The 16,531-nt window shown below is 37.8% G+C and overlaps 1 protein-coding gene across 1 annotated transcript; it reads left to right on the forward strand.

Moving 5' to 3' along the window:
- The first annotated feature begins 1,433 nt into the window (after nucleotides 1–1,433).
- On the forward strand, nucleotides 1,434–16,531 carry LOC131680739 (uncharacterized). Its single transcript, XM_058961447.1, has 2 exons — nucleotides 1,434–1,930; nucleotides 16,387–16,531. Exons 1-2 carry the CDS (start codon nucleotides 1,434–1,436, stop codon nucleotides 16,529–16,531), a joined length of 642 nt encoding a protein of 213 aa, XP_058817430.1.

Genomic DNA, 16,531 nt, shown 5'->3' on the forward strand with positions numbered 1-16,531 from the left:
GGGGACAAAACTTGCAACTTTCGGGCAAACGGGAGATCAGCGATAAAAATTAGCGCCTCAGTCTAGTAGGGGAAAGTCCGCTAATACGGACACGGTGGGTAAGATGGACACTTTGCGTTACTCACAAATAGCAAAATTAAACAAAAATGTAATGAAACAGTAACATACAGTCGAGCTCAAAGTTCAAACACGGTTAACATAGCGTCGTGGTACTAGTTGTCTCTTTCGCTCTACCCATCATCATCAGCGTTCACTCTTTTAGCTTTGTGCGTATCTTCCATTCGTGTACGGACATGTGTGTGAATTGAGTCCCACAGCTGTTTGATTCGAGCAGTGTACAACTGGACACCGTTCGCTTGGGTTCAATGTTTGAGGCGAATGTGTAGGAATATCTAATGTCCGGCATGTTTTTTTAAAGGGCCAATTAGCATGCTGTCAAAATTTACTTTGAGAGAAAAATCCGGACAAACCGTAACTCGCCGACAATGGATATTAAAATTTTATGAAACAGAAAAGTTTTTATCTTTCGTCTGTTACTGTGTTTTATAATGGGCGATCATTGGTTTATCCAGAAATTCCTTTCAAAATAATTTTGACGGCATGCGTATTGGCTCTTCTCAATAAACACGCGAGCTTTGTTAGCGGTTGCATGCGTAGCCTGCATGATAGCAATATGTGTATTCGTTGCACAAAGACGAAAACTTTCATAGCAATAAATTTACGCGAGTCCATGGAAAGCACAACGAAAGTTTATTATTTACGCTCGATCAATTCATTGATTTTACGTGATTGATTTCTACTCAGCCTATCCTACTTTGATTCTGCTAGTAGGTACATACTACAAAGCCTATTTATGAATGAATATACTGCCACTCAAAAAAACGTTGTAAAAACGCATCTATTATATTTGGTTTATTATTACTTTAAATGTACTAAGAAAACAAATATTTTACATTAAGCAATGCAGTCCTACGTCTACAGTTCGTTAGGTTGATTAAAAACTTTTTTTTTCGAAAAAGTTGAAAAATTTGGGTTGTGAATCTGCCGTGATATAACCCGCCTGCATAATGTTAATTTTTAACCCTCAATGGAATGAAAATAAGATCTTCGTAAATACTTGGGTTTCCTTTTTTGAGAAACCAGTTTCTGGATTTAGAAAATAAACAAAATAATGTGCACTCCAATAACTAAATAAAATAACTGTTTTACTATCGAACCCTCGATCAAAAATCTAACTGATAGTGAAGGTTTGATATAACCATTATTGCCTCCCACCCCCCTCCACTAATGAAAAAGGCTGTTCGCGAATATGGTTATATTTCACAGAGAAATCTCAACTAAACACATTAAAACAAAAAACCCAGAGAAGTCTATAAAAGCCACTGACGCAAATTAAATCGGCTCAAATAGTATCGAGCGATTTAGGAATGAAAATGACATCCAATAAATACCGGTACCACCGCTGTTTGCTGTTCGTTTTAGTCGCTCTCGTGGTCTGTAGCCTCCGCGTCGGTGCATGCAGTTCAAACGATACCGAACCGGGACAGGAAATGCACCAACGGCAGAAACGGTTTCTCACTTTCCTGCCGTGGGGCGGTCTGGTGAAGGCGATATTTTCCATTGCGACGCCCGTTAGATTCCAGCATCGAGTGAAGCGAAGTGTGAATATGGCGATTAATTGCCAGGCAAATTATCGGGTGCCGGCGAAAATAATTTACCCGATCCCGGAAAGTTACTTTAAAAATCGTGATTTTGGTGATAGTAATTTTGTGGACAACAGTCGGGTTCAGCTCTATCAGCTGTTGGAAAAAATGATCGGTTCCTGGAGTCCGAATGGGCGTGCTTGTTTGCTGCGAACGATCTGCGAAGTGGCGGATACTCCACTGAGGCACAACGGACTGATCGGGGAACTACTTGATATAATATTCACGTGAGTACTAGGAAAACTAGTGAATTGTTTGTGAAAATTCTTAGTTGCGTGTGGAATTTATAAGTGATATCTCTTCTCAAAAAACTTGACCTGTATATGGTCAAAAATTGTTAATATTGTTAATTTTTGATATTGAAACTGAAAAGGTTATTAGCTCACAAAAACTATGATCGATCAGTGTATCATCAACCTATACCGAAGAAACCGTAAGCTTCATAAGTATGTCGTAATGTGTTTGTAAGGTACCTATCAATAGAATTTTTGTTTTTTCCATTTCTGCTAAACCGTTGTAATGTGCAAAAGTGCATCATTGGTGTTAGTGCCGTCGTTGCACTATCCGCATAAGCCCAAAATTATAGTAGGCTAAGAGCTGTTGAGCCGGACGATACAGTTTTTGAAGAGTTTTTCAAAAGGCGACTGGTTACTTCTTTCTATGAGCTATTATATAGGACTAAATCTTCTGATAAGGCTATTCAATCATATTATCTTGTAACGTAATGACTTTACAAATCCGAACCGACCCAAATAATCAAGAGGAATATATCCCCTAAATGTATGCAATGTTTATCGAACCTGCGGGTGATCGTATGTCGAATACAAGATTGCATGAAACATTTCTCATCTAATAGGTAAGCCAAAGAAGCATGAAAAATAATGTCGATCATCAAATGAGCTTCATTGATTTGATCGATTCTAAAAATAATGCACTTTTAACAAAAGGCAAAACGTACTATTACTTCGATAACTATTTTCTTAATCAAAACGTAATACGATAACTAAATTCCGATCATCGAAGCTGATAGTGACTCACCAAAAGGTTCCATAGTCTGAATTCCACGCATTGTTTTTTGAAAGGTGTTAACTAATTACACATATCGAGATAGCGAGAGAAATGCCTAACGATTTGCTTTTCAACTGTTTTTAACGGAAGAGACAGAGACCCATTTGACACGCAGGAGTACATTCGTTGTATATTTAAATAATTTGTTTTGTTGCCAGAGTAAACATAAATTAATATGGAGAAATTAATGGGACATAAGTTCCATGTGATATTTGGCAGATATTCATTAACATGTGTCAGCTAAAAACTACTAAACAACTTTCGATTGTTAAACGTATTTCTATGGTCAAAATAAGTCAAGTTCATTGGTTTGACTAGCACATAGTTGCGGCGCTCACGAAAAATCCGCATGCATCACACTTTCCATTTCTATTATCGAATAAATACAAATTGGAGTTTCGGTTGAGTAGTTAAACTGTCTGTTAATTCTTGTTATATTTGCTGTATTGTATAACATTTAGTGTTTTTAACTTAAGTATGCACTTTACTCACTTCAGCCCATTTTGTTTTTTGATTTTTTCGAAATTTTATTCTACTCCCTTTATAGTCTCTACTTAATTTCTTCTTCGTGCTATCTTCACTAGCAGCTTTCTTTGCTATTCCAAACCGAAATTTAACCGATCCTATGGTCTTCTAGTAAGATGTGAGTCGCTTAGATTGTATCGAATGGTTACATATGGTGATGAAGAAAAGCGAAGCTCGGGCGTCATATTTGATCTAATTGAAAACCGTAATCCAACGAATATGGGATGTCAATGGAAATCCTGTGTTCCACATGTGACGTAATTGAGAAGCATCTGAAGCAAACTAGCTAGGCTAAAGGTAGAATTTTTCCAAATTTTTAAACTGGCTTTCAATAAATACATTCACTAATACTATATGATGTACTGACGAGAAATAAATAATTTAGAACAATAATGCAATAAATGCGTTTTCTGTTTATATGAGCATAACTACATTGGAAAAGGTACACTCTCCACGTTCAATTTACTTTCTTAACAATTTTTACTTTTTTCTCGTTTAAGAACCCTTACTCTTTTCACTATCTTTACTCCTCTCCTTTTACCTTCTTTACTACTCTTTGCTGCAAATAGCTGCAATAAAATTGATAAGCGAGCTTGTTCATATGGAGCGATGGGATTTTGCGTTACCGTTGCGATACCCATTTCTGCCACAGACGTTTGAAATAATGTGTAATGCTGTCGGTGCAGAGGGTTACATCTAACACCTCTTCCCATCCCGACTCTGCCAATGTTTGTGCAGATTTGTTTTGTGAGAATTCCCTCAATTCAATTCAGTTCAAATTGATATTTGAGTTTCCCCGAATTATGTTATGTGAATATTTCGTTTAGAAATCATCTGAAGGTGATTATTCAATCTGCGGAGTTTTAAATGACTTATTTAACCTATTGAACTTTAACCAGGAGGATTTTACTGAGTAGGGAAAAGACTTCAAGAGAAGCATGGAATAAATTAGAATATTGGAATGCTTTCATAGCTTTTTTATTGTATCAAAGCTTAACCCTCGAGCACTCGCGCTGTTGTACTGTCTACAACATTTAGGGATTTCTCGGTATCATTTTGTTGTAAAGACATTTATCAATGCCAAACCAATACGTATTCCTCCGATAACATGTTCTGGGCAAGATATAATAATTTTTGTGCACTGCCATTCCTCAAGTGCAACAATATATGTAATCCAAAATTGTTTGTTAAAACCAGGTCAATAGAATGCACGATATGGGAAGTTCGATAAAACAACTCGGGATCTCCACCATGTTGAGGTTAATTTAATTCGGCAAACTTGTTCAGATGATCAAGAGCTAGACTATGGAAGATTAAATAGTTTAAAATAAAATTCTGCCGCTGGGTTTCGCCAGTGAGCATGTTATTTTTTCAGTTTATTATATCTCAAGATCCAGATTCTTAGAAAGTGAGTGTCTTCGACGAAGTTGCTAAGCATAACGAATATTTGAGAGCATTGGTATTTGGGCGGCGATAGTGAGTATGTCAGTTGGTTGCGCTAATATATCTCAATTTCCTCATTTTTTAGCGGGCCAGTGCATTCAACAAAGTTGCTCACGCGATTGAAACCTTCGAGGTGGTATATCGAATAGTATAGGTTTCTTCCAAGGACGCCCTAATGAATTTGAACATGTCATTTTTTCGACCTACTTTGTATCTAATTCATGACACTTTGGAAGGTCATCTTTTTCTTCGAACTAAAACCAAAAACGGTACATGTCACTAAGGATAAGAATAAATCGACATGAATTATACTATTATACTGTGTATCGATTTTGTTGGCTATTTTCGGCAAATTTGAGACTAAGAGAAACGAAAGCAATGAAATTGAAAGAATTCTTCACATTTTCCTTTCGATCATGCCTATATGAGCCTGCCTAGTTCTAGTTTTCCGTTCTAAGTTTATAACTGATTCGCTCTAGAATACCTATCCGTCTTTCAATTTCATTGCTTTCGTTTCTCTTAGTCTCAAATTTGCCGAAAATAGCCAACAAAATCGATACAGTAGAACCTTGCGGCAATTAAAACATAGTAACATATAAACTATTGTACTGTGTAGAACAATTGACTGTAGCTATGTTTGGAATAGAATGAAAAAAATTACGTTTTATTCGTGCCTTTTACTTATTTGGATACTAATTACTTTTGAATAAAATGTTCAAAATATTTTCTCAAGACGTTTTGGATGCAGTCCTAGTAGGACTACGTAGTTAATGAAAATTGTCAAGAAAGGCACGGTTCGCGGTGACATTTTCTATTCCACATCGCATCATAACAGTTTTTGCAACCGGCCGAGACGGTTGTGCCTCCAGGTGGAAGGTTTTGTTCTGGAGAGAGTGACGGAGTGCGAGACGCTGTATGCGTTTTTGTGGAAGAGAGAGAGACCAGTTTGTTAAGTGTGAGTCGACAGTTGATACGTCGGAGGCGTGGTCAACGGCATCCTCGACAAGTGGTGTTTTGACAGCAAACCGCGGGTAGACGAATTTGCCTACCACGGTGGCAGAAATCGACAGTGATCGTGTCTGTACACACAGAAAAAATATTTTGTATTGGTGTCGTCGAGCAATTCTAATCGACGAGAGGGGAAGCGTCTGCTCTATTTGTCTACCGCAGAAGTGGTACGACGAATAAGGAAAACAAGTGGCACCGAAAAGTGCCGCATCGACAGTGGGATTTTCGCAGCAAGCCACAGGTAGTAACATTTGTCTACCGCGGTGGTGGAAACGGAGAGAGCGCGCTGGTGGTGGTGATACCGACGAGCAGCTTAACCGGAGAGAGTTTTGAAGTGTTGCAGGTAGGCCTATTTCTCTACTGAAGAAGCAACGCGACGAAGTAGGACAGCAAGTGTCACATTGTCAAACAACGGGCACCGAGTTTACAACGTAACACATGAGGTGTGTTCTACCGGTATAACAGGTATATTTTTCATTCCTTTTTGTGATAGTTTTTCTTGCTAGGTAAAATGGATGAAGAGATGGGAGAACGAGTAACAGACCCTCCCCCTAAGCCTTCTGCTGAAAATTTAAACCCGATTAGAATTAAAATTTACCCAGAGCCGTCAACGGGACCATGGATTGTATTTATTAGGCGTAAAGTAAAGGCGCTAAATATTATTCAAATTTCAAAAGATTTGACTTCGCGATTCTCGGATGTAAAAGAGATCGTCAAAGTCAATAAAGATAAAATACGCATTGTCGTTGGTAGTCTCAAACAAGCCAATGCAATTGCTTCTTGCGAGCTTTTTACGCGTGAGTATAGAGCGTATATTCCTTCAAAGGAAATTGAAATTGATGGGGTCATCACAGAATCGAGTTTGACTGTTGATGACATAATTAAGCATGGGGTTGGTCGTTTCAAAGACACCATACTTAAAGACGTAAAGATACTTGAATGCAAACAATTGCATTCAGTATCACACGAAGGAGATAAAAAAGTTTATCGACTGTCTGACTCGTTTCGAGTGACTTTCGCTGGGTCTGCGCTGCCCAACTATGTCATTATCGATAAGATTCGTCTCCCTGTTCGCCTTTTTATCCCTCGTGTAATGAATTGCCTTAATTGTAAACAGCTTGGCCACACAGCCACTTACTGTTCCAATAAGGCACGGTGTGGCAAATGTGGGGGTTCTCATCAAGAGGATACATGCAATGAAAAATCAGAAAAATGTTTAATGTGCGGAGAAAACTCGCATGAGCTCCCTGCATGCCCCATTTATAAATTGCGCGAGGATAAAATTAAACGATCCTTGAAGGAGAGGTCTAAGCGCTCCTATGCAGAAATGTTGAAAAATGCTACCCCTGAACCCATCTTCTTAGAAAACACTTACACATCTCTATTTTCGGAACAGTCTGACTCCGACGGAGCGTGCGAAGGTACATCCTTTGTTTTACCCGGAAATTCCAGAAAAAGAAAACAGTCTTCTTTTCCCAAGCTGCCAAGCAAGGGCCTTAAAATTTCTCCACCAATAGATAAACTGCGCCCAAAACCGAAAAATTCCGATTCAAAACCGAAATCAATTCCACCCGGTTTTGGGAACGTACAATCCAAACAGAACACCATTACTGGAAATAATAAAATTTCGACTTCCTCTGAGCCTCAGCCGGGGGTAGGATTATTGAAATTTTCTGAAATTGTTGATTGGATTTTTAAAGCATTCAATATTTCTGAACCACTAAAGAGTATACTTTCAGCTTTCCTCCCAACAATTAGAACATTTTTAGAGCAGCTGATTGCTCAATGGCCCATCCTTGCAGCAATTATATCCTTCAATGGTTAATTCAACTCCTAAGGTGAAAGACTCCATCACTGTTTTACAGTGGAATTGCAGAAGTATCATACCAAAAATTGATTCTTTAAAAGTTTTACTGCATAATTTAAAATGCGATGCTTTTGCTCTATGTGAAACATGGCTTACCTCAAACATTAATTTCAACTTAAATGATTTCAACATTATTCGCCTAGACCGAGACACCCCATATGGAGGAGTGCTTCTAGGAATTAAAAAGTGCTATTCTTTCTATAGAATTACCATCCCCATGATTGCTAGCATTGAGGCTGTAGCAGTCCAAACGAATATTAAAGGCAAAGACATGTCTATCGCTTCTATATATATACCTCCAAAAGTTCAAATTGGACAACGTCAAATTTTCGAGGTAGTGGAATCCATGGCTGCTCCGCGGCTGATACTGGGAGACTTCAACTCGCACGGAGTATTGTGGGGTTCCCTCTACAATGATAATCGATCCTCTTTGATATACAATGTTTGTGACGAATTTAATGACAGTTTTAAATACTGGCGAAACAACACGCATCCCCAGACCTCCTGCACGTCCAAGTGCATTAGATCTATCTCTGTGCTCGACATCACTTCGGTTAGATTGCACGTGGAAGGTTGTACCTGATCCTCACGGTTGCGATCATTTGCCAATCGTTGTTTCAATTAACAGTGAATTAGGCCTTACGAATTCAATCAATGTTCCTTATGACTTAACACGAAATATTGATTGGAAAACATACGAAACATTAATTTCCACTTCTCTTGCTTCGACAGAAGAGCTACCCCCTACCGAAGAATATGAATTTCTAGCGGGTTTAATTATTGAAGCAGCAGAACAAGCCCAAACGAAATGCAATCCTGGAATGACAATAAATAGACGGCCCCCTAATCCTTGGTGGGACAAAGAGTGCTCTGATGCATATGAAGCTAAACAAGTTGCCTACAAAGAAATTATGAAACAGAAAGGGGGTATACGTGAGAACTTTGAAAATTATTTCATTTTGCAAAACAAATTTGACAGTCTCCGTCGTGCCAAAAAGTCTAGTTATTGGAGACGCTTCGTTGATGGCTTGTCAAGAGAAACATCAATGAGTACTCTTTGGAACACAGCCAGAAGAATGAGGAATCGTAACGTGACTAATGAAAGCGAAGATTTTTCGAATCGTTGGATATTTAATTTTGCCAAGAAAATTTGTCCAGATTCTGCTCCTGCGCAGAAAATCATTCGCGATGCTCCCACAAGTAACGATTTCATAGATTCGCCTTTGACAATGATGGAATTTTCAATTGCACTCCTCTCATGCAACAATAATGCTCCGGGACTAGACAGAATTAAATTCAACTTGGTGAAGAATCTGCCTGACCTAGCAAAAAGACGCTTGTTGAATTTATTCAACAAGTTTATTGAGCAGAATATTGTCCCGCGTGACTGGAGACAAGTGAGAGTTATCGCCATTCCAAAACCGGGAAAACCAGCCTCCGATCATAACTCGTATCGACCAATTGCAATGCTATCCTGCATCAGGAAATTGTTGGAAAAAATTATCCTACGACGTCTCGACAATTGGGTTGAGGCGAACGGCTTGCTCTCAGATACCCAGTTTGGTTTTCGCAGAGGAAAGGGAACGAATGATTGCCTGGCGCTACTTTCGTCAGAAATCCAACTCGCTTACGCAAAAAAAGAACAAATGGCGTCTGTGTTCTTAGACATAAAAGGAGCATTCGACTCAGTCTCCATTGATGTTCTCTCGGAGAAGCTACATCAATGTGGTCTTTCACCGATATTAAATAATTATCTATACAATTTATTGTCAGAAAAGCACATGCATTTTTCATATGGCGATTTGGCGACACTCAGAATAAGTTACATGGGCCTCCCACAAGGCTCTTGTCTAAGCCCCCTTCTCTATAATTTTTACGTGAATGACATTGATAATTGTATTGTCAGCCCATGCACTCTAAGACAACTTGCAGATGATGGGGTGGTTTCTGCCACAGGACCAAAAGCTATAAATTTACAACAACCATTGCAAGATAGCTTGGATAATTTATCAATTTGGGCTTTAAAACTGGGCATCGATTTCACTACGGAGAAAACAGAGTTGGTCGTTTTCTCAAGGAAACGTGATCCGGCTCAGCTTCAGCTTCAGTTGGTTGGTAGAACGATAGCCCAAGTCCTGGCTTTTAAATACCTTGGAATTTGGTTCGATTCTAAAGGCACATGGGGAGGCCACATTAGATATCTAATAACGAAATGCCAACAAAGGATAAATTTTCTGCGAACAATAACTGGATCATGGTGGGGTTCTCATCCAAGTAACATGATAAGATTGTATCAAACAACAATACTTTCAGTAATGGAATATGGGTGCTTCTGTTTCCGTTCAGCTGCGAACACTCACATTATTAAACTGGAACGGATACAGTATCGTTGTTTACGAATTGCCTTAGGTTGCATGCAGTCGACCCATACGATGAGTCTTGAAGTACTAGCGGGAGTTCTTCCTTTAAAAGACCGATTCTGGGATCTCTCCTCTCGTTTACTTATTCGATGTGAGGTCATGAACCCACTGGTAATTGAAAATTTTGAAAGACTTGTTGAGCTTCAACCCCAAACCAGATTCATGACAGTGTATTTCAATCACATGTCACAAGAAATAACGCCTGCTAGGTATGTTCCCACATACGTCAATATACTAGATACTCCTGAATCCACTTTATTCTTCGACACGTCCATGCAAGCAGAGATTCGTGGAATTCCGGATCATCTACGCTCGCGGGAGATCCCTAAAATATTCACAAGTAAATATCAACACATAGACTGCCTTAAAATGTTTTACACTGATGGGTCACGAATCAGTGAGGCCACTGGTTTCGGTATTTTCAACAATAATTTTTCAATTTCTCTCAAACTTGCAGAACCCGCCTCTGTTTATATAGCGGAACTAGCAGCAGTTCACTATAGTTTGCAAATAATTAATACTTTACCCCCGAACCATTACTTTATCCTCACTGATAGTCTCAGCACAATTGCAGCTCTACGCTCAAAGAGGATTGATAATCAAGATCCATTCTTTTTGGGGAAGATACGAGAATCTCTGAGTAACCTAACAAGAAAATGTTATAAATTTACCCTAGTGTGGCTCCCCGCCCATTGCTCTATTGCGGGAAATGAGAAAGCTGATAATTTAGCCAAGATTGGTGCACTAGATGGTGAAATATATGAAAGACCCATCGCTTACAATGAATTTTATAGCGCTTCTCGACAGAGGACACTTGCTAGTTGGCAAACATCTTGGGACAATGGAGATATGGGACGATGGCTACACTCAATTATCCCTAAAGTATCAACGAAGGCATGGTTCAAAGGATTGGATGTAAGTCGGGACTTCATCCGTGTGATGTCAAGACTCATGTCCAATCATTATACTTTAGATGCGCATCTCCGTCGTATTGGGCTCGCTGAGTTGTTTGGTCCTGCACTGAATATCGTGAAGCCAGATCACAATTAGTAGATTCTTTACAAGTCCGAGGAAAACCAATCCATGTTCCTGTTAGAGACATCCTGGCGTATCGCGATCCTCTATACATGGAACTTATCTATCATTTTCTAAAAACAGCGTCTGTCAACATTTAATTAAATTCATCTCCTCATACCCTCATCCAAGCCTAATCATTCACCAATTAAAGTGTCCTAGAATATTCAGTTTTTAAATTTAGACAATAACAGAAAAAAAAAGTAAATAAATACAAAAAATACTAGATCATTATGAAATATAACAATGTAAGGAAAAAAGCAAACAATAAAGTGATTTCAGTGTTAGTTTTAGAAAAATTACTAGTATAGTTAAAATTAGTCTTAAGGATTTTTGTAACGTGCTATGTAAAAAAAGAAACTGGCGTAAAAAGCTTTTGCAAATGCCGTGTCAAATAAACGTATGGAAAAAAAAAATTCCACATCGCATGTCCTGTCATAGGTTTCACTTGTGCCAGAAAGGTAAATTCTTGAATTAACAACTCTGACAAAAACATTGAACTTCTAATTAGTCATAATATTGAGATTTAAATATTATAGTTGTGCATTAGAGTGGCTCGCGGTTCTACGGAAAAACTTTAAAATCATGGAAACTAGCGGGCACAGGACTTTTTGAGTTCCTTTTGTGATGTCAAATGCCTGCGTAAAATTTGGGAGCAGTTGATTGCTTCCCGGATTTGCGCATTGCGTTCGAAGTTTGTATGGGATTTGATAAGAGGAAATCAAGTATTTTGCATTTTCGTTAATAAAGATTGCTATTTCATTCAATATGAAGAACCATACTTATAAAACTATTCCTTGGTTAACAACTTTGTCGAAGACGGTAACTAGCTACGAGTTTTCAAAAAATAGTTATAACGATTTTAAAACTTATGGTTCAACCCAAATCCAGAAATTCATCATTTCTTCCAACACTGTCAGTACACCACCGACACCGATTCTTTAAACTAAAATAAATGAGTAGGGTTACTGCGCCATAATTCATCTTAGCACCTCTATTCATCCCACCCACTTAAACACATTAGTTAGAGCAGTGTCTGCTATCTCTTTTCAATGCATTAGCTCAAATGGTGAGATGAATAAGGGTGCGTTGTACTGGACTATTCGCTTCGCTCTAACGCGAGTATTTTGCCAGATTTTTTATTGATCTGCTTCTTAAGAACAAAGCAAAAATGTTGATACCTATTTAAGCGCAATCCAATCAGTGTAAGCTGAGTTATCAGCGAAATAGTGTGACATCGTGACTAATGAGATGAATATAACCCTATATAGTCATAGCAGGGACTTGATACCTTCGAATGGAATGTTCAGAATGAATTGTTGAATAACGTAGATGTAGTCAGAAAATGAAAAGCGGGAAAGCCCGCTCCCAAATAAATAAAAAAAATAATAAATAAATAAATAAATAAATAAATAAATAAATAAATAAATAAATAAATAAAAAATAAATAAATAAATAAATAAATAAATAAATAAATAAATAAATAAATAAATAAATAAATAAATAAATAAATAAATAAATAAATAAATAAATAAATAAATAAATAAATAAATAAATAAATAAATAAATAAATAAATAAATAAATAAATAAATAAATAAATAAATAAATAAATAAATAAATAAACAAAAAAATAAATAAATAAATAAATAGTTCACGATCTCGCAATTATGAAATCCTACCGATGATTAAGTCAACGTGTTAGCGCTTACAAATTTAAAAACGCGATTTCAAGCGCCAGCATACAAACGCTTGTTCTCACGAAATCGTCAATCGTACTTATCCGGGGGCTCCCACCCTAAAATATGGAACTTATATACACTAGATAAAAAGTTCCAGGGCGCCATAACTGGAGACTCCGGTGAGAACGGGGTGCTCACTTTCTTAGAACGACGACCAGTGCTAATATGCAAACAGCTACACGGTTATATAAACAAAATCAAACGGGTGACATTATGTACACGCTAAAATCGGCAGCACGAAAGCATCTACGCGATCAAATACGTTAACCTAAAACCGCTTGTGCCTTTCGCGATAACTCAAATCTATTCACGTATGCAAATATGCAATCGCGATCATCCGCACAAACATACGCCCGCAATATAGAATTTTTAAAAAGTTCCGGTGATCAAGTCAATATGTTAGCACATACGAAATCATTCGCGATCTGAAGTGATATGGAGAAACTCACTTCGTTCTATATCTGAACCATACACTAAAAATCGTGGATTTTGCAAATACTCAAACCCACGCGAATATACAAACACACGGTTATGCGAATGAATTTATACAAGCGTAGTTGCATACAGGCTACAAACCAACACATACATACACCCACACGATCAAACTCGTTAATATAGAAACTCTGGAGCTCTGCGCGATAATGCAATATTGGTTAAAAACGCGAGTTTGCAGTTGCGATCATCTACACGAACCAACACCCGTGATCTCGCAAACACCTACCTAGTTTCGATGCTAGCAGCCTAGGTACATGTGTGTTCGGTAGTACCATTCTAAACGAAATCACTCATGTACACTAGACAAAAGTTTCAGGGCGACATGACCTCTAGTGATATGAGCGAACTTACTCTCTTATAGTATCGGAGCCGTACACCGAAATTAAGCATCAAGTTCACGGTCCGCGCGAGTATTTTAGAACACACGCGAATATGCGAATGGCCATACGGTTTTAAAATCTAATTTATACACGGGAAGTTACATACACGCTAGCACACGTGACGTGAAAACACCCAGTAACATACAAACGCTCGAGCCCTTCGCGATAATTAACACAAAGACGAACGTGCAATTGCGATCATCCACGCACATCGTCGCCTAAGTTTTGGCAAACACAAAAATGCCCCAATGATTTGGTGAATACTGTAGCCTTTATAAGCGCATTACTCGATTTTAAATTTTTTGAGTGTTCTGGAAAGAAGAAGAAATGACATTTCTAACGGTATGCTATGTGATGTTCTTTTGTCAAAGATGCTTTGCGGCTGTTGGTCAACAATATGAAAACCAACCATTATTCAGCGATTTTTCCATGAAAAATATGAAAATTACTCAACATTCTTATAAAGAAGGGTCTTTGTTTTAATGAAATTTTAAAGAAACCATTAAATTTCGCATCCAACGACCTATTTATCATCAAAATCGGTTAAAAAATGGCAGAGTTATTTTCCAAATAAGAACTTGCTCGCATGAACTCTTAAGGGGTTAGTGAGGTATTATCTCCGACTATAAGATTATATCTTGCATTATTTTTGTTTTCACTATCAAGCTCAAACTTCACATACATACTTTTGAATGTATACGTAATCGAGACTGTCCCCTTAAAAGTCCATGAGAGCAAATTTCTTATTTGGAAAAAAAACTCTGCCATTTTCAACCGATTTTGATCATAAATAGGTCGTTGAATGCGAAATTGAATGTTCTCCCTAAATTTCTATTTATTTCATATTTTTAAAAGAAAAACTCGCAAAATAATGGGTTCCTACTTTCATATTGTTATCCAAAAACCGCATAGTGCTTTTAAGAAAAGTACATAACATAGCGTACCGTTGGAAAGGTAATTTCTTCTTCTTTCCAAAACAAAAATTTTAAATTTGTTGAAAAATGATAGCGTAGAAGATTTTTTCGTGATGAAAATCTTAAAAAATGGTTTTATTGCTCTAAATCAAGGTTTTGAGGGTATAATAAATTGATCAAACGTGATTTTGTTTTGTATTTGACGAGATCTACAACATTTAACGGACCACTTTAAAAGTACATTCATTTTTTTATTTTGTGGCACCGTTTAAATGCTCATTTCCATGCGATCGTGACGTCCCTACGCCCAAATCTGAACCTTATACTCATTATAACAATCAGATTTATAGCCCGCTGAGATTGGCCTTAAGTAGTGATTTTTTTTTATCTTAAGATTTATTTGAAATGGCCTAATGCGTTGGCACAACTGAGCCGTGGGTCTTTTAATTTTTTTACAATAAGTAAAAATTTAAAAAATGCATAGAATGTCGGACTGCCAGATCTTGTTGACGCAGTTTGCTGCTGCGTGTTGAGATCGTTTTCCTTGGCGGTAAAACCGCTTGGGGTCATTCAGTCTACCTTTTCTCGCGTTATCGTTCCCGCCCATGTCATCATCGGTACTGCTTTCTTGCTGTTCACGATCAGAGGTTCTTGTTTGTCGCTGTTCTAAATCCGTCTTCATCGGTATTTGCTTTTTTATTGGCGATGCTAGTTGTTTGTTTGGGAGCGGTTTTCGTGGTCGTTGTACCTGCATTATTTGTTAATTGGATCCTTTGTTTTTGGTTTATCTGAAGGAGATAAACCAAAAACAAAATTGGCTGTAGTATATGAGTTTTGACTAGTTACAGAACTGGCATGTTGGGGTCTGCTCGGGATATGTGATTAGTGTTGTTTGCTTATAGGTCACGCCTTCCTTCGGTGATTTGCATTCGATAGTCATGTAAGAAGGTATTGGTTTAGTCACTCGCATCCTCACAATACGAACGCCGTTGGGAATTCTGGTGAAAAAATTTCTCCAGGTGTCATTCGTAATAGATTCTACTTCTCCATATTGCGACATGATTCGTTTGATGTAATCTTCCCTAGTGCGCGGGCCAAATCATAGATACGCACATGTTGTTCTTTGCAATAAAGTTCTCTGCCTGTGCTAAACTTCTAAACGTGATCAAAGCACAGTTTTTAACGTGGTGCAGCTGAATGTATGTAATTTCAGCGAGATTAAGCTCCATTTTAATCTTAACTAACTTCTGAACTGTAGGTCTAACATGAGGTTTATTAAAGTCGGTCGATATTGTGTTTTCCCGTAGCACGGGCACTTTTGTTTCATTTGGCAAACTCATTTCACTCCGCAGCCGGGAGCAACGATACAATTTGTTTGTGCACTGATATAGAACAAAAGCTGGCTTGATTCACTGGTGCCTATAGCTCGCTATAGCGTAGCGATTGTTTTGCTTCTGCTTTGTGCGAGCTAAGAAGATAGACTGAAGTAGTGATTTCATAACATCCCGTCTCGTCTGCAATTGTAGTGAGTGATTCTGACAGGGAGCCTTTCCGAAAACCCAGATCTACAATTCCAATACGACAACTTAAAAAAAGAGACGAATATTATTTAGTTATCGTTTAGATATCCTTGATTTTATTTACTAAATTATTCAAAATAAAGTACATTATAATCCTACTAACATGAAACTTCTTCTGCGACGCACATGCAAACATCATATATAAAACTTCTTTTTATTACTTTTTCAGACCCTCGGAGACGGATGAAATGATTGAAGAGTACAAACTAGCAGCAACGTACGGCCGGAACGGACTGGATTGTGAACGACTATACGACAAATGTCCGATTGGGCATGGAATCCTCGAAAAAGTATCTTCAGTAATAAATGTTTGA

This window comes from Topomyia yanbarensis, chromosome 2 (assembly GCF_030247195.1).
Source record: "Topomyia yanbarensis strain Yona2022 chromosome 2, ASM3024719v1, whole genome shotgun sequence".
Lineage (NCBI taxonomy): Eukaryota > Metazoa > Arthropoda > Insecta > Diptera > Culicidae > Topomyia > Topomyia yanbarensis.

What these genes read in the sequence shown, in the direction of transcription:
- LOC131680739 (XM_058961447.1), top strand. Translation starts at nt 1,434, where the DNA reads ATGACATCCAATAAATACCGGTACCACCGCTGTTTGCTGTTCGTTTTA. An exon ending in CTACTTGATATAATATTCAC is followed by an intron (nt 1,931 to 16,386) that starts GTGAGTACTAGG and finishes TTACTTTTTCAG; the next exon opens with ACCCTCGGAGACGGATGAAA.